Source organism: Gadus chalcogrammus, chromosome 8, assembly GCF_026213295.1.
Source record: "Gadus chalcogrammus isolate NIFS_2021 chromosome 8, NIFS_Gcha_1.0, whole genome shotgun sequence".
Taxonomy (NCBI): Eukaryota; Metazoa; Chordata; class Actinopteri; order Gadiformes; family Gadidae; genus Gadus; species Gadus chalcogrammus.
The window spans coordinates 20427840-20451988 of record NC_079419.1 but is presented as its reverse complement, the minus strand read 5'-3'; the positions used below and the strand labels follow the sequence as shown (position 1 = coordinate 20451988).

Here is a 24149-nt window from a genome sequence, read left to right as displayed (position 1 = left end):
TGTGGAAAACCAGGAATGTCGTCTCTTTCCGTCTCTTATTCTAGTCTCGGCTACGGCCACAGAACAGTGACCTCCACTCCCATGTTGATTAGAAGTGTAAGCCTTTTTTTTATGCATTTCCAGGACTTCCTCTGGTTCTTCCCCATCAGACAGAGGCTGTCTTGGTTGGAGCTGCAATCCTCGGTGCATGTGCATCGCAAGAGTACACAACTATACAGGTGTAGTGTGAACCACAAACCACACTATATGTATGCAGACTCTGCTGCCACCTTTTGGAGAGGAAGATGGTGCATTCTGTCTCCTGAACGATGTGTGTGTGTGTGTGTGTGTGTGTGTGTGTGTGTGTGTGTGTGTGTGTGTGTGTGTGTGTGTGTGTGTGTGTGTGTGTGTGTGTGTGTGTGTGTGTGTGTGTGTGTGTGTGTGTGTGTGTGTGTGTGTGTGTGTGTGTGTGTGTGGAACCATGGAAACATGTCTTTAGCGTAGACTAATAAATAAACCATCACTTGACTCTTCCTCAAGATACTTTCAATTCAAATTAATTCATGGCTTTTTGCAAACAAAAATATTTTTTAACGTTTGGGGTCTTGAGCCGTCTGACCTTTGTAGGATTTGCGAACAGTGAATCATCACCTCATCTCTTCTGGTACTGTACCACAGTGGAAAGTTTCTGGATACAACTCCAGCAACTGTATTCTAACAACAATAAAACTGGATTTAATGAATGTACTATTCGGAGATCTTGAGGAAGAAAATACATTCATAAATAATCTAACAATTTTGTTGGGTAAAATATTTATATTTATCAGCTGAATTTTTACATATAAATAGATTTAAGCAATTTCTCAAACATAATCTTATAATAGAATCACAAATTGCAGATAAGAATGAAAAAAAAAAACTTTTGTCTCGGTGGGCGGCAGTCAGTCGGCAAGAAGTTCTTGACATGCTAACATAATCTGTTGGTTGTAATTAAGTATGCCTCAAATATGTACATCAACAACAACTCCTGATGCTGCAGACATTTATATTTATTTTTAATCAAGTAGACTGGCTTTGTTTTGTTTTTGTTTGTTTGTAGGATTTAGGTGACTCTGTATGAGAGCTCTATTTTTGGTTCTGTTGTTTAATCCTTGAAAACATATTGATGTATTAAATTACAACAATTAAAAAAAAATAGCATAGTCCCCCAAGGTGGATGGCGGGTAAAATAAATAAATAAATAAAATAAGTGTGTGTTAAATTGGATCCTAAATCAGCTCTAATTCACTTTTGCTGAGAATGAACCATCATTGTTTTGGTTTGTGAGACACCTGTCCATCCGTTTTGGGTGATTAGCACTGAGGCGTTTGCTTTTATATCTGGTCATATTAAACTGCCCTGCATTGTTGTTCCTTATTTTAACCAGACTATCGTAACCACCATTACACAGTCTAGCAGAATCAAGAGTTGTATTTATTTTATTTATTTATCATGGCAGAGTAAGTAACATGGCATGTCTTCGCAATTCAATGCTTAAGACAAGGCACCTAAGCAAGTATAGAGTTAAACATGGAAATTCTTACATTGATAAGCGGGCTGTTGGTTTAGGAGGTCTTATGGTAGCCCTATTACCTATTACCTAACGTCTCTTTCTGCAGGACGCGATGAAGATCATGGCCAAAGTTGGAGAAGTCGTTTGGCCTAAGCAGGAGCTAAGGAGGTTAGCTTCAGCGTTGTCTTTTCATGTAATATTGGGATGAATTAAATCATCCATTAGTTAAAGTTTTCCCAGTACCTGCTTCAGAAGCTGATTATTAATGAAAACTTGGACTGTGTTTTTGTGTTTTCTTTTCAAGTTTCTATGAGAGAAAGTACCGGGTGTTCTTAAGCCTCGTCGACCACCAGAGGGAGTATAAGGCTATCATGGAGAGCTGAAGAAAATAACACGCTTCATTTAGAATTACCCCCAGACTTTAATACTTTGTGAATATCACAGCTTTACAATTGTGAGTATTGCACAGGTTGAATATGCCCTGTATCAACAAAAGAGGATTCTGGAAGCACAAGAAGAAACCAATGAAAGAACAAGAAGATGTCGATGTCTTGAAGGGACAATCTGTGTTAATTTGCCTGTTTGGCAAATCGTATCATAGCAAAGGGCCAAATGTGAAGCTTGTTTTCACAGTTAATAATAAAGCCTGTTCAACATATTGTTATTACACAGTTGATTGAATGATTCCTCCTAAAGTTGAGAGGGTAGCAAACGTTTTCCTGGGTAAAGTAGGAAAGGATACAATGGAGCCTGACAACAGCCAACGACAAATTACAAATTACATCGAACAAGATAACAGAAAAATAAACCCTGGAATTGAATAGCGGATCAATGTTAGACATTTTATAGAAATGACAAAGTGTTTTAACCTTCATTATTCCTTAATCACCTTACCTCCTCACCTTAACTCCACTGGTGTGCTCAAACATGGGTGGAAAAAGAACATTTAAATGCATCCACATTCCTCAAAGGTAGAACTAGTTTGGTCTTCTGTGCTGGTCATAACCCATGAATGAGATGCGTCCTTAATGATTAGGATGGTAGGCCTATGAACTACCAGCTATAGTGCAATAACTGGTGTATTCCAATAAACCCATGCAGGGCCTCCTTCATATGAGGTAGGAATTTGGTATCTCTTGGTAATGGACTGACACAGGTTTCAATCAACTCACCGGGGCATGGGTAGTAGACTAAAGTAGTAAGGTAACGTCCCCTACCCCGTGCCCTGGTAGGAACAGACCCATAATTAGTGTTATGAACTACAAAAGGTCCCCTACTCAGAGTGGATTCTGCCGATGTAAAGCACTCTGATTGTCCTTTTGTTTTGAAGGGTGCTCTCCATTGCACTTAAATCACAAAATGACTCTTCTACATTATTCAGGGTGATGGGTTGGTTGGAAGGCCCCGGTTTTGGTGCTGGTGTCCAGGGCCTCCTGCTGGGTGTAGGGGGGCTGGGGGTCCTCCTCCTCCTGGGTGTAGGAGGGCTGGGGGTCCTCAGGGCTGGGGGGTGTAGCGGAGGTACTTCCTCTTGGAGGGCACCTCCTTGGTGAACACCCCGGCGGGAAACAGAACACTGGCCTCGGCCTCCGACATGCTGGGAGGGACCATCACACTGTCCCCCGGCTGGTACACGGACACGGACACACAAAACACCATGACATTGTATTGCACCATGTATGTTTATTGTATGTGTATTTATTATAGTGAACATTATAGTGTCATGCATGATTATACATAAACACATAAACAATATCAACATCAGTTAGTTACCTAACTGGATATATATATATATAAATTTTTTTTTTAAGTAATTGTCATGTTTTGGCATTTATCACAGTATAAATAGTAGGGATGCAATATTGAGTTATTGATGGCTGGGTCTGTAAGGATGATTAACATCATTCCATACAACTGTGTTCGCCATACGGTTGCCCATACCTGTGACAAAGGCCTATTGTTTCAACCTGATCTCCAACCTCAACGAATATATGGGTTGTTTGTATAGGTCGTCCAAAACGACCCTTACGAACTTTTTGGCCCCTACCGCCTGTTAGTAGCTAACAGCTACTAACAGTAGCTGTTAGCTACTTCACTCTAACAGCTAGTGTGTGCATGTATGCAACGTTTTCTATCGTTGTCATGGTGATTCATATACACGCTGCTATCCCTGAAACCACGCAGCTGGCATGTCTTTGAATCCTTGTCTTTGCGTTGTCGTGTAAGTCATGAGCTGTCGGTTATGCAACTGATGTTCTTTCTATTAAGATTTAGATTTTCGACTCAGGGATGAGCCAGTTTATGTTTGCTTTGCTCCCGCTGAATAATCCATTCCAAAGGTTAATTTTCTAAAACATTTGTTTAACAGGATTAACAGGATATTAATACTGCTGTTAGATTTCTTTCTTCCCCCCCCCCCCCCTTCTTTCAATAAAAACGTAGATGGAAAAAAAACCAACGTAAATTTAGTTGTATAAGATAATAATGTGTTCTGGACATGCCCATTTTACCCAGGATGCATCACTCACTCTAGCTCCCTCCCAAATGTCCTTGACCCCTAGGTCGACTACGTATTGCATCCCTTCCTATAGGGCTAGATTTATAGTATATTATCTGCTAATTTTAGTAAACCTCAATGCCCTGATTCATATAAGAGACCAGACATCTCTATCGCACTCCCAAGTCCTTCTGTACCCCCACAAACAATAAGTGTTTACGCCACAGAACCTTTAACTATTTTACCCTGGCCTGGCCAGTGACGTTCAGGAACAGACTGGACGACCACCATGAATAGTGTGGCGACAACTGGAGAGACAGTGGACAGCTCGGAGAGACGGCTACCGGGGTAGGAAGGGCCTGCAACCCAACCTGCAACTTCCGTGAGGAAGTACCCAAATCAGCTACGGAAAGCCTTAATGTAATATACCCCCAGGGGTGCCCGAGAGGGGGGGATAATGAGCACCCCAATAGGACGGACCTACAGTTAACGACAAACGCAGACGGATTATCGACAACGACTGCAGAATGTGTCTGCGGCAAAGTATGCAAAAACCCGCGTGGCCTGAAGATCCACCAGGTCAAGATGAAATGCTTGTTTAAGGAGCAACTGATACAGCGCACAGGGATCACCCCTGATGAGACGCAGGAGGAGCCAGGCCCGGAGTCACCCCACAGTGCTCGGAACCTCCACGTACCAATAGCCCCAGACCCAGGCAGAGTAACCGAACATCGTCGGGTCAAGTGGCCTCCGGCCAGTAAGTAGAGACAGTGGCTCCAGTTCGATGATGATGTGGATACGATCCTAGAATCAGCAGCCAAGGGCGACACAGACGGGAAGCTCAAAACCATGGCAACCATCATCATCAGCCTTGCTGTCGAGGGGTTTGGTACAGTGGAGAAGTTGGGTACCAAGACCCCCTACATGAACAACCGTAGGGCAGAGAAGATCAGCCAGTTAAGGCAGGAGCTGCGGGTCCTGAAGCGGCAGTACAAGGTAGCGCGAGTAGAGGAAAGGGATGCACTATCAGAACTTCACGGCATCCTCAGAAAGAAACTCACCACACTTCGAAGGGCAGAATGGCACAGACGGCGGGGGAAAGAGAGGGCCAAGAGGCGGTCTGCCTTCATCGCAAACCCCTTTGGAGTCACCAAGCAGTTGCTTGGGCAAAAACAAAGTGGAAACCTCGTTTGTCCCAAAGAGGAGATCGACAAACATCTCTGCAACACATACAGTGATGCTGCTTGGGAGGAAGACCTAGGTCCCTACAGATCTTTGATAGACCCCCCAGGACCCACCACAGACTTCAACAGCAAGGAGCCCTGTTGGAAGGAGATTCAGGAAGTTGTCAAGGCAGCCAGAGTCAGTTCAGCCCCTGGACCAAGCAGAGTGCCCTACAAACTATACAAGAGGTGTCCCAGACTCCTTCACCGGCTGTGGAAGATCCTGAGGGTTATCTGGAGGAGGGGAAAGGTAGCCCAACAATGGAGATTTGCAGAAGGTGTCTGGATTCCCAAGGAGGAGAATGCTAAGAACATCGAGCAGTTCAGAACGATCTCGCTGCTCAGCGTTGAGGGGAAGATATTCTTCGCCATCCTATCCCGTCGGTTGACGGAGTTCCTCCTGAAGAACGAGTACATCGACACCTCTGTACAGAAGGGCGGAATCCCAAAGGTGCCAGGATGCCTCGAACATACAGGTGTGGTCACGCAGTTGATCAGAGAGGCAAAAGAAGGGAAAGGAGACCTAGCAGTGCTGTGGCTCGATCTCACCAACGCTTATGGATCCATTCCTCATATTCTAGTGGAAACAGCACTGGACCGGCACCATGTCCCAGGTAAAATTAGGGACCTTATCTTGGACTATTACAAGAGTTTCATGCTGAGAGTCACCTCTGGGACAGTCACATCTGAGTGGCATCGGCTGGAGAAAGGGATCATCACTGGATGCACTATTTCAGTGATTCTCTTTGCCTTGGCCATGAACATGCTGGTCAAGTCAGCAGAAGTCTAGTGCAGAGGTCCGCTCACCAAGTCTGGGGTCCGCCCCCATCAGAGCCTTTATGGACGACCTGACAGTAACGACGACATCAGTGCCGGGGTGCCGATGGATCCTTCAGGGCTTGGAGAAGATCATCACCTGGGCTCGGATGTGTTTCAAGCCTGCAAAATCCAGGTCCCTGGTGCTCAAGAGGGGGAAAGTGACTGACAAGTTCCGCTTCTCTCTGGACGGCACCCAGATTCCATCAGTCACCGAGAAACCCATCAAGAGCCTCGGAAAGACCTTTGATTGCACCCTGAAGGACGCTGCATCCATCAAGGCCACAAATCGGGAGCTGGAGGCGTGGCTGACAGCAGTGGACAAGTCGGGTCTGCCTGGTAAATTCAAGGCCTGGATTTACCAGCACGGTGTTCTCCCCAGGATTCTGTGGCCCCTGCTTGTGTACGAGTTCCCAATAACAACAGTACAGGGCTTCGAGAGGAGGATCAGCCGTTACCTCCGTAGATGGCTGGGCCTGCCACGAAGCCTGAGTAGCATCACTCTATACGGGCACAACAACAAACTGAAGCTCCCCATTAGCAGCCTGAATGCGGAGTTCATGGTAACCCGTGCAAGAGAGGTGCTGCAGTACAGGGAATCCAGTGATCCAAAGGTCTCCCAGGCTGGCATCGAAGTCAGGACTGGAAGGAAGTGGAGGGCGCAGGAAGCAGTTGAGCAGGCGGAGTCACGCTTGCGTCACAGCGTGCTGGTCGGCCCAGTGGCATCTGGACGAGCAGGGCTTGGTAGCGTTGCAACCACACGCTACGACAAAGCCCTGGGCAAAGACAGACGCCGATTGGTCCAAGAGGAAGTGAGAACCGGCGTGGAGGAACTGCGTGCTAGCCAGATGGTTGGGATGCGACAGCAAGGCGCATGGACGAGATGGGAACAGGCACTGGACAGCAAGATCTCCTGGTCTGAGCTTTGGCAAGCTGAGCCTTACCGGATCAAGTTCCTGATTGCGTCCGTCTATGACGTCTTACCCAGCCCATCCAACCTCTTCTGCTGGGGCAAGGTTGACGCACCATCATGTCCTTTGTGCCTCAGAAGGGGAACGCTAGAGCACATCCTCAGCTGTTGCTCCAAAGCCCTGGGAGAAGGACGCTACACTTGGCGCCACGACCAGGTGCTGAAGGCGATAGCAGAAACCATCTTCACCAGCATCACCCAGAACAAGCCTCTCCGACCAGCAAGGCAGGCGATTGCTTTCATTCGAGCAGGGGAGAAGCCTAAGCCCAATCCAAGGGGGGCAGCGGGACTCCTTGGAACCACACCGGACTGGCAGATGAAGGCCGACCTGGGGAATCTGCTCAGATTCCCAGAGCACATCGTGGAAACCACCCTGAGACCAGACATAGTTCTGTTCTCAGATTCAACCAAACAGGTGGTCCTACTGGAGCTGACAGTTCCCTGGGAGGAGCGCATGGAAGAGGCCAATGAGAGGAAGCGTGCCAAGTATGCCAACTTAGTGGAGGAGTGCCGCAGACGGGGGTGGCGTGCCCGGTGTGTGCCAATAGAGGTGGGCTGTAGAGGCTTTGCAGCGCGATCTCTCTGCAAAGCATACAGCATGCTTGGAGTCACAGGTGCACGTCAGAGAAAGGCCATCAAGACCACCACAGAGGCAGCTGAGAAGGCCTCTAGTTGGCTGTGGATCAAGAGGGGCGATCCGTGGGTACATGCTACTTAGACACAAGTTGGGACTTGATCAATCCCGGCTGGGTCGCCTGGTTGAGGGTGTATGATGTTGCGAGACCCAAAACACCCAATGACCCCAGGTTCCATCACTGATGATGTGTCTAAGTGCATCAATAGATGTATGTTAAACTACTGACATACGTGACGTATTGCTGATTCTTTAACAGGCGATAAACGTTCATAAGGGTTTTGGACAACCTAAACCAACAACCTATTCTGTAGTTGAGGTTGGAGGACAGGCTGATTATTTGGTAGTAAATGAAAGCCTGAGCCTCCTGTGTGTGTGTGTGTGTGTGTGTGTGTGTGTGTGTGTGTGTGTGTGTGTGTGTGTGTGTGTGTGTGTGTGTGTGTGTGTGTGTGTGTGTGTGTGTGTGTGTGTGTGTGTGTGTGTGTGTGTTCTACCTGCCAGTCTGCGGGCGTGGCCACCCTCTTGGTGGCGGTGAGCTGGAGGGAGTCCACGACCCGCAGGATCTCGTCGAAGTTGCGTCCGGTGGAGGCGGGGTAGAGCAGAGACAGCTTCAGCCTCTTGTCAGGACCGATGATGAACACCTACAGGCAGGAAGCGCTCACAGAGTCAGTACGGACCCATTCACCAAACCTGTTGTCAGGTCACATCAGACCAAGGCTTCCAGCTCAGGCACCACTACAGCTGTGGGTTGTGCATCGGTCACACCAGTAAAATAATGCAAACTGTACGAAACTGCAGAGGGAAGTTGTGAACAGGGCTGGAGAGTAACAGGATACAGCCCAGAGGTCCTCACACAGCGTGCGGTGAGGGGCAGGCCGTCCTTGTCCTTCTCGTCAGGGTCCATCATGCCCAGGGCCAGGGCCAGCTCTCTCTTCTGGTCGGCGATGACGGGGTAGGGCAGCGAGGACCTCTCTGACTCCATGCTGCAGTACGCCAGGATGTCCTGGTGACACAGATACAGACAGCCACAGTCAAAGACTAACACGTGTTTATTCATGATTCAAACGGTAAGTAAGTCTGCACAGGAGAACTTCCGCGTATGAGTTAAAACAGTGGGGAGAGCAATGGTCATAAATGTTTTAGAAAAACAAATGCATTCAAGTGTCGAAGCGATTTCCAAACCCACATCATACTTGTCCAAGATAGGGTGGGAGCCAATATATATCCACATCTCTGGTAAAACATTTTAGCTGGGAGTAGCAAACTTCTTATACTTTACAACGATGTGTTCTCCGTCTAACGATAAATCTTCACTTTTTGAGACCCAAACGGAAACTTTTTAGCCGAAAAAATGTATTTAGTTTTTACGCCATGAATTCAGCGCCATGTTTCAACAGTAGCCAAGAACGGACCAACGGCTGTAGAAAGAATGCATTTAAATAAGAAGAAGTTCTCATTTTCTTATCTACGCTGTTTTTAATGAGTCATTGGTATTTAGATCGTAATCACATCAACAACAAAAAGAGTGTGTGTGCGGATGTGTGTGCCCGAAGAAATAATAAAAAAAAAGAATGTAGGATGTTACAGATGTCGGTTAAGTGAGATGTGGTTAAAGAGGTCACTGAGGCTGTGAGGTCAAACTGAAACATGCACTGGGGAGATTGGAGTCACAAATGTATCGGTATATGTATGCATGTGTAATTAATATTTGAGTACGGGGGTTACATAGAATGTGAATAGAAGCATGAGATGCACACACACACTATGCACACACACACACTCTCAAACAGAGTTCCTTACTCTTTCATTTCGAGACACACACACACACACACACACACACACACACACACACACACATTAAAACTCTATCTCCCTCTTGCTCTCTGACACACACACACGCCAAGTCACACACACACACACACACACACACACACACACACACACACACACACACACACACACACACACACACACACACACACACACACACACATACACACAACACACCGTCTCCAGAAAACACCTACGTGCGCACATACATACACACACTAACACACACCCAAGCACATACACGCACAGACACACACACATACTGAAACACACACACACATGCGGACACACACAAGCAGCCACGTGTGCGGGCCCACCTTGGACCAGTCGTGGTGGTCCTCCAGGCTGTCCACGGACAGGGCCACCATCTTGACGCCGCGCTTGGTGAACTCGGCGCAGAGGCGTGCAGCGCGGCCCAGCTCGGTGGTGCACACGGGGGTGAAGTCCCCCGGGTGGGAGAACAGGACACACCAACTGGGGGGGGGGGGGGGGGAGGGGAGAGGGAGGGGAGAGATAGAGGAGAGGGAGGGGAGAGAGGGAGGGGAGAGAGAGGGGAGAGAGGGAGGGGAGAGAGGGAGGGGAGAGAGAGGGAGGGGAGAGAGGGAGGGGGGGGAGAGAGGGAGGAGAGAGAGAGGGGAGAGAGGGAGGGGAGAGAGGGAGGGGGGAGAGAGGGGAGGGGAGAGGGAGGGGAGGGAGAGGGGAGAGAGAGAGGGGAGAGAGGGGGAGGGAGGGAGGGGAGAGGAAGGGGAGAGAGGGGAGAGGGGAGAGAGGGAGGGGAGAGAGAGAGGGGAGAGAGGGAGGGGAGAGTGAGGGGAGAGTGAGGGGAGAGAGGGAGGGGAGAGAGAGAGGGGAGAGTGAGGGGAGAGAGGGAGGGGAGAGAGAGAGGGGGGAGAGGGAGGGGAGAGAGGGAGGGGAGAGGGAGGGGAGGGAGGGAGGGAATGGAGAGGAAGGGGAGAGAGAGAGAGGGAGAGATAGAGGGAGGGAGAGAGAGAGGGAGGCGAGAGATAGAGGGAGGGGAGAGAGAGAGGGAGGCGAGAGATAGAGGGAGGGGAGAGAGAGGGAGGCGAGAGATAGTGGGAGGGGAGTGAGAGGCCAAGAGAGCGAGGGGAGAGAGAGTGAGGGGAGAGAGGGAGTGGAGAGAGAGGGAGGGCAGAGAGAGAGAGAGGGAGGGCAGAGAGAGAGAGGGAGGGCAGAGAGAGGGAGGGAAGAGCGAGATAGACCGGGCGGAATAAATAGAGGAGGAAAGAGAGGGAGACAGTAAAGAGTAAACGGGACAGGTACAGTGGGAAAGAGCAAGGGAATGACTTAAAGTGAGTGAGAGAGTGAGAGACAGAGAGAGAGAGAGAGAGGAAAGGGAGGGTGAGAGGGAGGAAGGAAATAGTTTGCTAGTTGAACTGTGGCTCAATGTAAATCTATAGCAGTGCAATACGGACACTTTATAAAGAGTGTATCCTATTATTCTAGCCTATTTTGTCTTGTCTGTCAACTCTTATACAATGTAGTCCTGAAAAGTTTGAGTTAAACTTAGTGACATAGATTATGGTCAAAGAGCCTTTTGTTTTTTATTAAATAGGAACTTAAAAGGATCTGGAAAAAGCAGAAGCAACCCACCAAAATAGGAAATGAGCATAACAGTCACACACAACTGCTGCAAAACGCCATCAGAAAATCTATAATAACATTTGAAATATAAAAAAATAGACTTACGAATCACCCAAGAAGTCATGGAATTGAATGGAGCCATCAGTGGTTTCTGCGTGGAAGTTGGGGAAGACATCTCCGAGCAGCAACCCCGGCATCTTCTTCACAGCAGGCGATCAGCGCGCAGGCGCAGTAACAGGAGTAATGACAGGCTGCGTTTGAAGGGGAACAGCGGGTGGGCGGTTCCCTCTGTTTGACCACTGTGCTGTGCACCACATGGAACTATATTCGTTTGTCGATTTCCAGTGAGGAAACCATAGCTTGTTATTTCATAAACACAAGGGGCACTGGGTCATCATGATTTTTGTTGAATTGCAGTTTTTGTTCCATGCTTAACTTTTAGTGCACGCTATCGGGAATAACAATAACACTATAACAACCAACAGAAACCCACAGTGTGGAAACGTTTAGAGATGTCCTCTTGGTAGGCTACTGTAATAGGGTTTATTTCCGTCCTGTATAGTGCGTCTCCTCGGTGTCCCACGTGACCAGACCGGCCCAGGGCAGAATTAATCAGAATTTAATTTTATTTCTCCGGACCATGTCGCCTCTCTCTGGACGCCAACGTTTTACGCGCAACAGACTGAACAAGTGATACAATTCAATTTCGAGCGACTTTTGGTGAAAGTTTGTGAGGAACAAACATGATCAACACTAGGAGGAACAGTTGTCGTGGAAGTATTTCTGGAAACAGTGGCCCAGCGACTCACTGTAGATATGAGGTTTCGACCTCTGCGCGCCGCCGGTCTCTGTCCGAGGGCCCTGCGCGCCGCAGGGGCTCCAGCTGCGCCTACTCTGTCTTTGGACCACCGAGCGACGATTACGCGTCAAGTCTGAAACAGACGATATTCACCATCACGATCCGGTTCATGTTGGCAGTGGATTTGTGGATCTCAAAGAAACTGGGCGTGTGTGCCTGCGAGGGGTCTTCTTGGGGGGGGATTCGGCCCCTGGTGAGACTCGTGGAAATCTCTGGACACGGGATCCCCTGGTTTATTGGCACACTGTACAGTCTCCTGCGTGGGGAGACCATCGCGGAGAAGGAGATCATGTTGAATCTCGCTTTCGGTGAGTCTGGCTTGTGTGACTTTGGCTGTGCGTTTAAGTATGCATTATTATTGTTCTATAAATTGAGTTGCATTTTTTAACTCGTAACAGTGAGTGCATTAACTTATTTTACTTGCTTAGGCCTATTTATTCATTCACTATGATTATATATATGTTCTATTTTTTAGCAATGTTTGTATTCTTTTTAGCAACTCCAATAGAGTGGTGTTTTTTTTTTTATACCAACAATACCCCCAAATTGCTATAACTATCAATAATCATGCATAATATCAATGTCACCGATCTCCCAATTATTAGAACTAAGTGGTTATGGCAACACCAACGGGCAAAGGTGAGAAAACAATTCATCGTCGGCAGCCGCTACAGAGGAGGAGAGCAGAGAGGAGGGAGGAGCAGATAGGAGAGGGGAGAGAAGAGAAGAGAGGATAGGATAGGATAGGATAGGATAGGATAGGATAGGATAGGATAGGATAGGATAGGATAGGAGGGAGGAGAGGAGAGGAGGGGAGAGAGGAGAGGAGGGGAGGGGAGAGTAGAGGTGAGGTGAGGTGAGGAGGGGAGGGGAGGGGAGGGGAGGGGAGAGGGGAGAGGGGAGAGGAGAGGAGAGGAGAGGAGAGGAGAGGAGAGGAGAGAAGAGAAGAGAGGAGAGGAGAGGAGAGGAGAGGGGAGAGGAGAGGAGAGGAGAGGAGAGGAGAGGAGAGGAGAGGAGAGGAGAGGAGAGAGGAGGGGAGAGGAGAGAGGAGGGGAGGGGAGAGGAGGATAGGATAGGAGAGAGGAGAGGAGAGGAGAGGAGAGGAGAGGAGAGGAGAGGAGAGGAGAGGAGAGAGGAGGGGAGAGGAGAGGAGAGGAGAGGAGAGGAGAGGAGAGGAGAGGAGAGGAGAGGAGAGGAGAGGAGAGGAGAGGAGAGAGGAGCGGAGGAGAAGAGGAGGATAGGAGAGAGGAGAGGAGAGGAGGGGAGGTATGTGAAAGTGGAAAGTCTTTGTTTTCAGTCTTGTGCTCGTGTTGTCCCTGGTGTGTTTAATCCATGTGGGCCCACGGCCAAATTCCGCTACCCTACTACAATTAGGCCTACTTTTATGTTTGTTAGGAGGACATTTTTATGTTTGTTAAGAATATAAATAAATTTGACGTCTCAAACCTGCATGTTACTTTTCAACTGCTTCTTTATTAAACATTGAATTGATTTCGGAGACATTCCGGAGGCATTTGACAAACAGCAAACACACTGACTGTTGTCAAGTTTAATATCATTCTGCCAAAACAATAACATAGAAAGCATTTAACGTTTTTTACAACCTTGGAGTTGCCATGTGTCAGATATTATGAGTTATTATCAATTGAAATTAGTAAAACAAATAGGCCTAATTAAATTCATTCCTTTCATTCCTTCATTGTTTTTCTAAACAGTTGGCTGCCATTATTCTGGCAATATCAAATGTTTCCGAGAAGTTATTTGGCCAAAAAAAAAAGAAAAGTACACCGTAAAAACACTTCTTTGGTGTTTAAATATGAACAACGATGGTTCAGCTACGCTACGTCGGAAACACTTTCAGATTTGCCGATACCGTTGTTGGCACGCAAAGATATTTTATTGTCAAGTCCTGCAAAATGGGTCCGAATCGTGTCCAATATGGGTCCGGGAATGTTTCGTGAATGTCTCCGAAATGTGTCCGGATGTGCCGGATGTGTTCGACTTTTCTCCGAAACGCCTCCAGGAATGTCTCCGTAATGTGTCCAAAAAGTGTCCGGATGTATCCGAAATGCAGTGGCGGCGCCAGAAATAATTTGTTGCAGTTGCTTAACAGTTGCTGTATGAATTCAAGAGGTTGCTGGTCAAAAAAAAAAAACCTTGATCAAAACACCTGAATTTGGCAGAGACACGGCCGGGAAGACATTTTCGGCACGGGTTGGGGTGGTTGCGGTCCCGTACGAGGCAAGTTTACAGTACAGTAACAACACAGACTAATCGCACCACTGTGATTGAGTGTGATCGTATCATTTGACAGTTCAACGTGCGCTATCTTTCTCCCTCTCCCTCACACACGCACAGACATAAAGACGTAAAGACATAGAACAATATAGAGGAAGATCTTTAAGAAGGCCAACATGAAAATAGCCCAGCGGCATGTACACATTCACTGCTAGTCCAGGTGGCACTGCGGCCACACGATAACAAACAACATAGTTCTCTCAATCAACAGCCCGTCAGCAGTCCCCCAACTACAAGGTTAGCTGTCCTGTCAATAGTGGTGAATTGCACATCTCAGACCCACCGTCGCCACGGTACATTCCAAAGCATTCACATTAGTTGCGCGATACGTCTCAAATGTAAGCCTATGTGGAACATTAATACAATAGTTGCTATTATTGTTGATACTATTATACTTCATAATACTTCTATTAAGGGCGGATCATACCAGGCTACGATAAACCCATCCTTTGGCATGAGCCAAACCTATAATCTAGTTCTACTTCAAAACAAATCACATGGGCCCCAAGTCAATATGCTGCGACGGGCAAACTTAATAACCAAACGGCCTACCTTAAATCGATGTCTTGATCACAGGACTTCTTGCAATATTCCACTTTATCCATACGGTTTAACACACCAACATTGCTAGCAACCATGTGATAACATTGTATTGCTAATTCAGAACTGTGTAGGCTACAATATTTTCTTCCGTTTCTTGACCTCAGCATAACCCCCCTCCGAACAACTACCAAGTCCAACACAAGTCTGGCTATTAACGAGCCCATCCTCAGCCTCGCCATCGCGAGTCGTGTTTGAACTTGATTTCTTTCGAAATAGTAAAAACTTGTCCATATTTTTTTAAGCGCCAACGAGCCGGCAACGAACATCTCTGACTGATAATCTCGCCGCGAGATGTCCGCATATTTGAAATGTTATTTATTTTTCGTAAGACTATGCTATTAATGAAATTATTGTTTCATGTACATTAAATAATAATTAATTAATATTGTACATATTGCTTGGGATAGTTTGTGTTAATTGTGCGTATGTTTTTTTTTAATCTGTTCATGTCACTTACAGAGTGTGCGCATGCCCAACGCTCGGGAACTGGATTTGAACGACAGTCACGGCCCTGAAATTTTGACGCTACTCACTTATGCACTTAATCTGGTGATTCATATGACAGGATTGGTCGGTATGGTGACGGGTACCGCATTCGGCCATAGGTTTAGTTGAACTTATTTAATACCATTTTACGGAAAATGGCATTATTTCAAATATGTTGTTTGAGTTTGTCAAAAAATCAGGGGTTGCTCTGGGGTTTCTGAGCAATTGCTTGGGGTTGCTATAGCAACGGCAAGCAACCGCTTGGCGCCGCCCCTGCCGAAATGTATCCGACTTTTAGCAAGACCCACTCAGGGCAGGGTCACTTTCTGTCTGAAAGAGATTGAGCTGGAATAGAGCCACAGCTCAAGCACTGGTTGCTAATGGGAATACTTAGATTGTGCTGTTTTTGATTAGTCCTATAATATTGTGATTATCATGCCTATGCGTGTCGTTGTGCTATTCAAATCTGTGTCATGAACTGTACTTCACTAGAGGCTTTTAATCCCAAGACTCTACCCAACTGTCCCCACTGCCCAGCTCTGCTGCTGGACCTTCTGCTGGTCAGAGTGGTGAAGAGGTTTGTTCGACGCCGTGTCCCGCCGCAGACCCGCTCCGACATCTTCTCCTCCTTCTTCGTGGAGCGCTACTCCTTCCCGTCGGGCCATGCGTCACGGGCCGCCATGTGCGCCCGCTTCATCCTGGTGCAGCTGGCGGACACAACGGCCATGCGCGTGCTGGTGCTGGGCTGGGCGGTCGCGGTGAGCCTGTCCCGCCTGCTGCTGGCCAGACACTACGTGACGGACGTCGGCTTCGGGCTGGCGATGGGCTACTGCCAGTACAGTGTGGTGGAGAGACTGTGGGTGACACGGGACCTCCTGCTGGACCTCCTGCTGACGCTACTGGGACGGCTGGCGGGGATCATAACCTATATAACAGAGCTATACATCAGATAAAGAGATGAAGAACAGATAAAGAACCCAAGTAACAGATAAAAGAATGTATATAACATAAAGGAAGTTATATTACCGATAAAGAACCAATATAACAGATACAGAACCTATATAACAGAAAAATAAGTTATATAACAAATAAAGAAAGCCTATTACAGGTAAAGGAAAGTATATAAAAGAAAAAGATAGATGCAAAAACACACGATATTTACATATCTGGCATTCAATATCCACTTTAGTCAAATTAATATTTTTTTCTTAGCTGTATGATTAGTTCTGGTCCCATGTGTGTGTGAGCAGACCCCAGCCATTGAGGAGGAGGAGGTCATAGTAGGCCTATTCATTGGAGATACATACAGCAATATTCTACCACAAAGATATGATCATTTTATTTTATTCTGACTCCTGTCCTGCAGCAGGTTCCTGTTCTACAGTACATATAACATATAAAAGGAAAAAAGGCACATCACACGTCAAATTGACATACAGCACGTAACAGGAACATAGCATGTCAGACATCAGACTGAACACACACAGTGGTCTATAAACCTTCAGTATTTGCAAGTGTAGGTATTGACGAGTAACAGTTGGTGCATTTTTGGAACTGTGTGATGGATTGTAATGCTCTAATGTGTTGAGGGATTCCCTTCCAGACTTTGGTGAAAGCATGCATGAAGGACCTCTGCCCATAGCCATTATGGTATGCAGGCACTGGGTGGAGCGCCATGGCAACTCATCTAGTGAAATGCCCTTGGGGCACGTTTTGCATTGGTAAGAGAGAGATGAGTGTTTGTGAGGTACTGTGTTAGAGTTGAAAGTGAAATCTGATAGCATGAGCGTGAGTTCAGTGCAGTGGTGTGTCCATTTTGGAAGATTACTGTGGATCTTTGAAGCTTGGTTGTATAGCCGTGCGATTGGTTCAGTAACTTCCTCTGTGGTGAGAGACCGTATTGGTAAACAGTAAGAAATGTGAGAGAATACAATTGCCTGCAGGTAGGTTTCGGAGACAGTAGAGGATAGGTATGTTCTAATATTGTTATATACGTATGGTTTCTGATTTAACTTTTTAGTTGACTTGGATATATGGTCCACGGTGTGTGAGGTGTGAGTCAAGTAACACATCCAGACACTTATATGTTTTGGCGATAGCAAGATTTTGAGTTTAGAATAAGATATGACTGGTGAAGGACAAATGATTTCTGGATGAGTGGAAATGTGTACATTCAACATTAATGGTTAAGTGATTCTCATTCAACCACTGATGCAAGTTTTGGAGATCAGATGACAGTTTGGAGTTTTTAAAATGATGTTGATTGTTTTTGCCTGTTGGGTTATCAAAGCAGGGCTTTATTCTTTCAATCTGCCTATCAAAATTAGCACGTGGACAATTACGAATCTTTGTGGTTGAATAAGAAATTGTGCGCATGCGAGACATGGCCTAATTGCACAACACAGCCGCTTGCACCAGCCAAAGTAACTAGTGGACTTCCTTGGTCCAACTCGGTCCCATATAATAGGCACTGGTGGCCTGGTATGAATGTTCACTATAGTGCCCTGGTATGACTGTTAACTTTAGTTCCCTGTTATGACTGTTGACCATAGTGCCCTGGCATGACTGTTGACTATAGTGCCCCGGCATGACTGTTGACTATAGTGCCCTGGTATGACTGTTGACTATAGTGCCCTGGTATGACTGTTGACTATAGTGCCCTGGTATGACTGTTGACTATAGTGCCCTGGTATGACTGTTGACTATAGTGCCCTGGTATGACTGATGACAATTGCCCTGGTTTGACTGTTGACTATAGTGCCCTGGTATGACTGATGACTATTGCCCTGGTTTGACTGTTGACTATAGTGCCCTGGTATGACTGTTGACTATAGTGCCCTGCTATGACTGTTGACTATAATGCCCTGGCATGACTATTTACTGGTGGCCTGGTATGACTGTTGACTTTAGTGTGCTGGTAAGACTGTTGACTATAGTGCCATGCTATGACTGATGACTGGTGCCCTGGTATGACTGTTGACTATAGTGCCCTGGTATGACTGTTCTCTGGCCATCATGCCGCCCACAGAGCAAAGACCAGCAGGTGAGAGTGTCCTAGTAGACATGCAGCCATGCAGAGGCTAAAATAAACCCACCCAGACCAAGATAGTCCACAGAGAGCATAGATGGCTAATAAGAGTGTGTGTATGTGTGTGTGTGTGTGTGTGTGTGTGTGTGTGTGTGTGTGTGTGTGTGTGTGTGTGTGTGTATGTGTGTTTGTGTGTGTGTGTGTGTGTGTGTGTGTGTGTGTGTGTGTGTGTGTGTGTGTGTGTGTGGTTCGTTTTCCAGACAGCGATTGAACGTGTTGGCATATATGAACTATCACATCACTGCAAAGCCTCAGTGACCCAGAGCTGGCAGAGAGAGCAGAGGTCTGGGAACAGACAATGGAAATTGTTTCTTTTTTGGTCTGCTGTTTGTATTGCCTGTGGAGGTGGGGGGGCGTGTTGTCTACCTATAAGCTACAACTTAAACTGTACGTGATGCTACACTGATGTATTTCTGTTTGCTGATGACTCTCTTGTGTTTTTAACGGCATTAACTCACACCCCCTCCTCCAATCACTATCTGTCATACCCATTTAGATGAAGAATATATCTTTCCATTGAGTCACTATGTGTGCTTGGTAGCCCAATGGTGGACCTGAAATGAGCTTATGTATTGTCTGTTTACCGGTACAGTTTGGCCCAATCACTGCACAACCAGACACTTATAGACATTGGCTTTTGTCTGACTGGGGGCCCAACAGGCCCCGAGGTGACATGGCTCTGGATTAACCCATGGGACTTCCCCGAATGGACTAGAGTTCATTATGAAATGACTATAGAGGAAACACACTCAATTTGTTCAATACAGTCGAAGAGTGACACATGGATTGAGTGTATTTTTTAAGGGAAGATTATGTTTGTCTTCGGGTAAAACATTGAGAATTTCTCAGCATTATGCATTACATTCTTCGATGAAAGTTCAACTTTTTCAAAGTTTTATGTACAATTATTTTAATTTTCCTCTAGGGACTGTCTACACTACTGTGTGTAGACAGGCTGCACCACCTCATCAAGGTTTCCGTCAGCTGCTCTCTCTCTCCCTATCTCCGTCTCCCTCTATCTCTGAATAGCTATATGGAAACTGGAAGATAAAACTGTTGATGCCACAAACGGCCAACAGATGGCAGTACATAACAATAAATGTTTTGCATAGCGTGCTTTGGAGGCCTAAATTAAGAGTGAGGGGGAAAAGGTGTTACAATTGTGGTCTTATCAAAATGCCAGCTCTTTGGTAGTGGCAGCTGTGGACTCCAATAGTTGAATGTTTTATATGCAGTGATAATATGTTGTGGGCCTATCAAATTAAATACATAAAATATTTATGTTGTTGTTTATGTCATTTATTCGGGAGTTTTTTTTTTCTTTGTAAGTAGAAAACATTTAATCAATTGAGGCAGTGGGATAGAAAAATAGAATCCTATAATAAGTACAAAAACGTCTGTTAGAAGAAACCATACATATTAGATGAATGTGACATTGCTCAACAGAGACGATGCACAGAGGAGCGGGAGGCGGGGCCATCTTGTCTCATCTGCGGCCCAGCGTGATGTCGTAGCTGGTCATGTGGTGGTTGTCCCAGGCAAACAGCTTCCTCTGGGCGTGGTTGTAGTCCACCATGCTGTTGTAGCGGTACTTGTTCCTGAAGGGCACTGCGATGGCGCGGCCCAGGCCCGTGGTGGTGTCGTACACGTGGTTGAGGGTGGTGTTGGTCACGCTGTAGCTGGCCACCGTGTACAGCCGCCCGCACGCCATGAAGGCGTTGGCCACCGTGTTCTTGCGCACGCCGGTGGTCCAGCTCCGCCTCACCGCCAGGCTCTGGGGGTCCAGCTGGGAGACCACGATGGCGCCCATGGCCCTGGGGGTGCTGTAGATGGCCCAGAGGCCCAGCTCGTCGGCCGCCAGGTCGATGTCCGTGTAGCCGCCCCAGGAGTAGGGGTTCTGGCCGTGGAAGCCGGCGTGGGGCAGGTCCCGGCGGGCCGCCAGGGTCTCGGAGGCCAGGTCGTAGCGCAGGAGGGTGCGGCTGCGGCGGCGCTGGTAGTAGAGCGCGCCGCGGTACAGCGTGGCGCCCGTGCTCTCCATGGGCTCAGGGAGCACCAGCACCTTGAGGGGGAAGCCCCGCGAGAACTGCTCGGCGTCCTCGTAGGCGAACAGCTGCCGCACGTCCTTGCCCACGGTGTCGATGCGCCACACCGTCCGGTTGGTGTACAGGGGCCCCTGGGCGGGCCCCTGGGGGGGCTCGGGGTCCTGGAACCACACGCCGTACTTCCCTGTGATGCTGTCGGCCTTTCGGTGGAGCAGCGGCTCTCCCACTGACACCAGCTCCCCACAGCCTGGGGCCAGGTTAGGGAGAGGAGAGGGGTGGGTACCAAACAACAACAAAACTCCCCAATGTTCAGGTGTTATATTTACAGTGTGCGATGAATTGATATATCTATCGCTCAATTTTGATACCTTGGAAAGTGTCAAAGGCTACAAGGAGCCTGTGCAGTGAGGGGCATGTGTTGATGGATCTGTAGTGTATGAGTCAGACGGTGTTTCTACCTGTTATGTTGTGTCCTCCTCCAGGGAGGAGGGACGAGGCCGGCACCTCGGTCACCTCCGCCTTCATCTCCTGGTAGCTGCTGTCAGGAACCCTCAGGGCAGCTTCTGAAAAAAGACGGAGAAAGATCATTTGGATGAATTTTATAAACTGCAGTACCAACATTTATTTATTTTAAACTAGGTTAAACATATTGCATGATACTGAGATCGCTAAAATAGTAAATCAACTGAGAGGCAGTTTCAATCTCAGGTTTCAGTCCGACACAGGATAGACATTTTGCTTTACTCATATCTGATCTGAGGCACATGACCAAGCCCTAAAATAGGTAGCTGACTGTTAATATCTTAAAGATACTGTGTTGTCAATTCTCACACCCCCTCACCCCACAACTCCCTCTTGTACCCCCGAAGACTATTTCTGTATTTTAGCCTCTACCCTGCACATCTTGTGCAGCAATATACACACTACACCTTCCACCATCAACTTGTACTCCTTCAACCATCAACTTGTAATATTTCACAATAAACAACAAACTTTGTGCTAATTGAATAAATCAAGTGTTGCAAGACAAAATATTTGACAAGATAAGATAAGACAAACACGATAACAGCCCTCCTCTGTGTCTGAGACGTATCCAGACATGGTGGCTCTAGGAGGTAACAGCGACCGGAGGTTAGTTTGGGAGCACTTGTTTCTGGGGGCCCTGGTACGTACTGCCAGAGGGTCCGTGGTCCGCCTGGTCCGGCGGGCAGGGCTTCTGTCTCAGGGTCTCCGCCTCCGCCCCCAGCTGCTCCACAAGCCTCAGCAGCTCCTGCACCCGGCCGTTCAGCTGCTCCTTGTCCCTCTGCAGCTGGTTCTTCTCGCCCTGGGGGGGGACCTGCTCACTGCCGTCGGCCCTGGGCCCCGTTCTGCTGGTTCCACCGCCCCTCTGCCCCCCCACCAGGCGGCTGACCAGGGCCTCCAGCAGGCCCAGCCTGGACAGGACGCCCTCCATCTGGTCGGCGGCGGCGGCGTGGGGGCAGCCCGTGGGCTCGGCCGGGGCGGCCACGGTGAAGGTGTACTGGCAGCGGCCGTCGCGGGGGTTGATGGAGCGACCGAGGGAGGCTCCACGCTCCGCGTCCTGGCCGTAGCTCGTCAGAACGAAGGAGGACAGGAACACGGTGACGGACAGCTGGAGCCACATGGCAGTGAGGCAGGGGCTGAGGAGGAGGTGTCTTCTGGGGTATCAGTGGGAACGAGGCCGTTTCCTTCTCCACTACCGTCTGTCCACCTTCTGCAGGTACAAAGATGACCCCTCTTTGGTCCTGGGGACTGTTGTGGCTGTTGTTGTTGTTGCCTCGTGTGTTGTGTGCTTGTCAGTTGAGCCTCCGTCTCATCTGAAGCACCTCTAGTGCGGGCGGGTCAGTGGCTGTATGTCAACACTGGCGATGGAGGGATATTTATACTGTCTTCCAGAGAGGGTGGGCGTGGCAGGAGGTGGATGACTGGGTCTGAAGGGGATAGGACTAGGGGCCCCAGCCAGCAGAGTGGACGGGTACAGACAAACAGACAGAGCGTCCAGGTACATGTCAGACAGTTGACCCATCTCATGGAAAAACCCAATGTTGTGTTTGTTTTGTTCAACCCCCCGTTCCCCCCCGTTATTTTATTGTCTCGCCGCTGCGGAATGTCTACAGAGGTGGTTTTGTTTTGACGGCGGGTCTTTAAGTGTGTACCCTCGCGCTTCCTTCCTCCACTACCCATCGTCATTAGCTAATGACTCCGGCATGTGTTCCACGTTAGACTAATCCGTCTAGGAATGCTTATAATGCCGTCACTTTATGATGTTCCCCCTTCTACGATTTCAATGTGTTTTGCCTCTCCTGTTTGAGTCCCTCATCAACAGGCAACCACAGAAGAATCCTCTGTGGCAAATATTGTCCCTTGTGCTCTACAGCAAGGCATCCTCGCTAGTTTACCAACACACACGTCGACACACACACACCTACGGGTGTGGTGTGTTGGTCATCCCCTGCTGTTGGACCATCTGTGCTGCAGGGGGGCCTGGCTGACGGCAGGATGTGGTGCCACGGAGCATGTCTTTCACATATTCTTACCATATTTACCATTGTTTCAATTCTATCATTGTGCCAACTGTATCACAGCATCAACCCCTTCCATTTAGTTTGACTTGTTTGTTGCCATAACGATAATGAATGTGGTACTGGATAGGTTAACGTGGGTAACTGGTCCATGTTGTAGAGTAACCTGGCAGGGCAGGGGTTTTGGCTGCCAAAACACGCACATGTGCCTCTGCACATGTCTAGGTTGCAATTGGTCGTTGTTATTCAACCCCTAAGCTGTCTGTTCCTAAGTTATGTAACGTTATGACTCTGACATCATGGCTCTGACTCCCTCTGTGGACCCCTTAATGTGGACTCATTCGGACTGAGGACCCATGGGGCCACTCTGGGCCACTAGCGACAACTTCTCCTTCCCGAATGTCTTTTAATCTAGGAATGCATGTAATGGTGATGGATCCTCCATATTTTTGACATTGTCTGCTACAGAATTCAAGCACAGTCTTCAACAGTGCCTCAGTGCGATTGGTCTTTTGGATGTATCAATCAAAGCATTTTTGGTTTAAGTGCATTCATATTTGTGATATTATCAGATATTGAGTGGGACAACAGAGTATTCATGTTTGGCAAAAAACAACAAAATTGACGAACCTTAAAAAAGATCCTTGACGGTTGTTTTTAACAGTTTTATCCAAAGGGGGGATGTTTAACTGCCAATTGTTTGAAAAAAATGGAACAATATTCTGCAACAGGAAAGTCTCTGAGAAGGGTTGGCCATCGTAATGGCAGAAGGAAAGCTAAGATGAAAATATACGATTTGAAATTTGAATAAATTGTGTATGCAGTATACTGAGTGTATTGTACACAGTGTGGCAGCATACCTTTTGGATGAAGAGAAGCAATAAATTAACCAACATGTTCAAATGCAACGTATGCAGGTCATCTCTCTCAGGCCCCAGACGTACATTTCCAGGTGCCACACATGGAATGAGGGGTATTTAAAGTAGTTGATGTATGAGGTGAGGCAGACGCCACACAGTCGGCCCACTAAACTTTCACAACATAGTTTCAATGAATCACAGCCTGTAGAGCTTATAGAGCAGCTTATAGAGAAGCCTACAGTGCATATAGAGAAGCCAATAGAGCAGACCATA

The 24149-nt window shown here is 47.7% G+C and overlaps 4 protein-coding genes across 7 annotated transcripts in view; 2 read left to right on the top strand and 2 right to left on the bottom strand.

The window, feature by feature from the left end:
• Positions 1-2811, top strand: part of fggy (FGGY carbohydrate kinase domain containing) — a 14541-nt gene extending 11730 nt beyond the window's left edge. Inside the window, exons 12-14 of one of the 2 annotated variants that reach the window (XM_056597730.1) lie at positions 124-218; positions 1638-1699; positions 1836-2811. In XM_056597730.1, coding sequence (XP_056453705.1) covers positions 124-218; positions 1638-1699; positions 1836-1914 — 236 coding nt within the window. In that variant the 3' untranslated portion in view covers positions 1915-2811. The remainder of the gene's footprint in view (positions 1-123; positions 219-1637; positions 1700-1835) is intronic. The other variant, XM_056597729.1, reaches the window with a different exon arrangement.
• Positions 1130-11505, bottom strand: LOC130388299 (peroxiredoxin-6-like). Of its 2 annotated transcripts, none has more exons than XM_056597743.1 (5): positions 11206-11505; positions 9816-9972; positions 8462-8671; positions 8163-8309; positions 1130-3154 (listed from the first exon to the last, which is right to left on the bottom strand). In XM_056597743.1, exons 1-5 carry the CDS (start codon positions 11295-11297, stop codon positions 3026-3028), a joined length of 735 nt encoding a protein of 244 aa, XP_056453718.1. In that variant the 5' UTR covers positions 11298-11505; the 3' UTR covers positions 1130-3025. The 2 variants fall into 2 exon arrangements, with proteins under 2 accessions (XP_056453718.1, XP_056453719.1); XM_056597744.1 differs by having other exon boundaries at positions 1131-3154; positions 8522-8671; positions 11206-11502.
• LOC130388298 (polyisoprenoid diphosphate/phosphate phosphohydrolase PLPP6-like) lies at positions 10858-24149 on the top strand. Its single transcript, XM_056597742.1, has 3 exons — positions 10858-12267; positions 15884-20751; positions 20959-24149. The coding sequence occupies exons 1-2, from the start codon at positions 11844-11846 to the stop codon at positions 16297-16299; spliced, it is 840 nt and encodes a 279-aa protein (XP_056453717.1). The 5' UTR covers positions 10858-11843; the 3' UTR covers positions 16300-20751; positions 20959-24149.
• LOC130388293 (myocilin-like) lies at positions 19212-22348 on the bottom strand. Of its 2 annotated transcripts, none has more exons than XM_056597736.1 (3): positions 21650-22348; positions 20935-21036; positions 19212-20723 (listed from the first exon to the last, which is right to left on the bottom strand). In XM_056597736.1, exons 1-3 carry the CDS (start codon positions 22116-22118, stop codon positions 19921-19923), a joined length of 1374 nt encoding a protein of 457 aa, XP_056453711.1. In that variant the 5' UTR covers positions 22119-22348; the 3' UTR covers positions 19212-19920. The 2 variants fall into 2 exon arrangements, with proteins under 2 accessions (XP_056453711.1, XP_056453710.1); XM_056597735.1 differs by having other exon boundaries at positions 19213-20723; positions 20935-21039.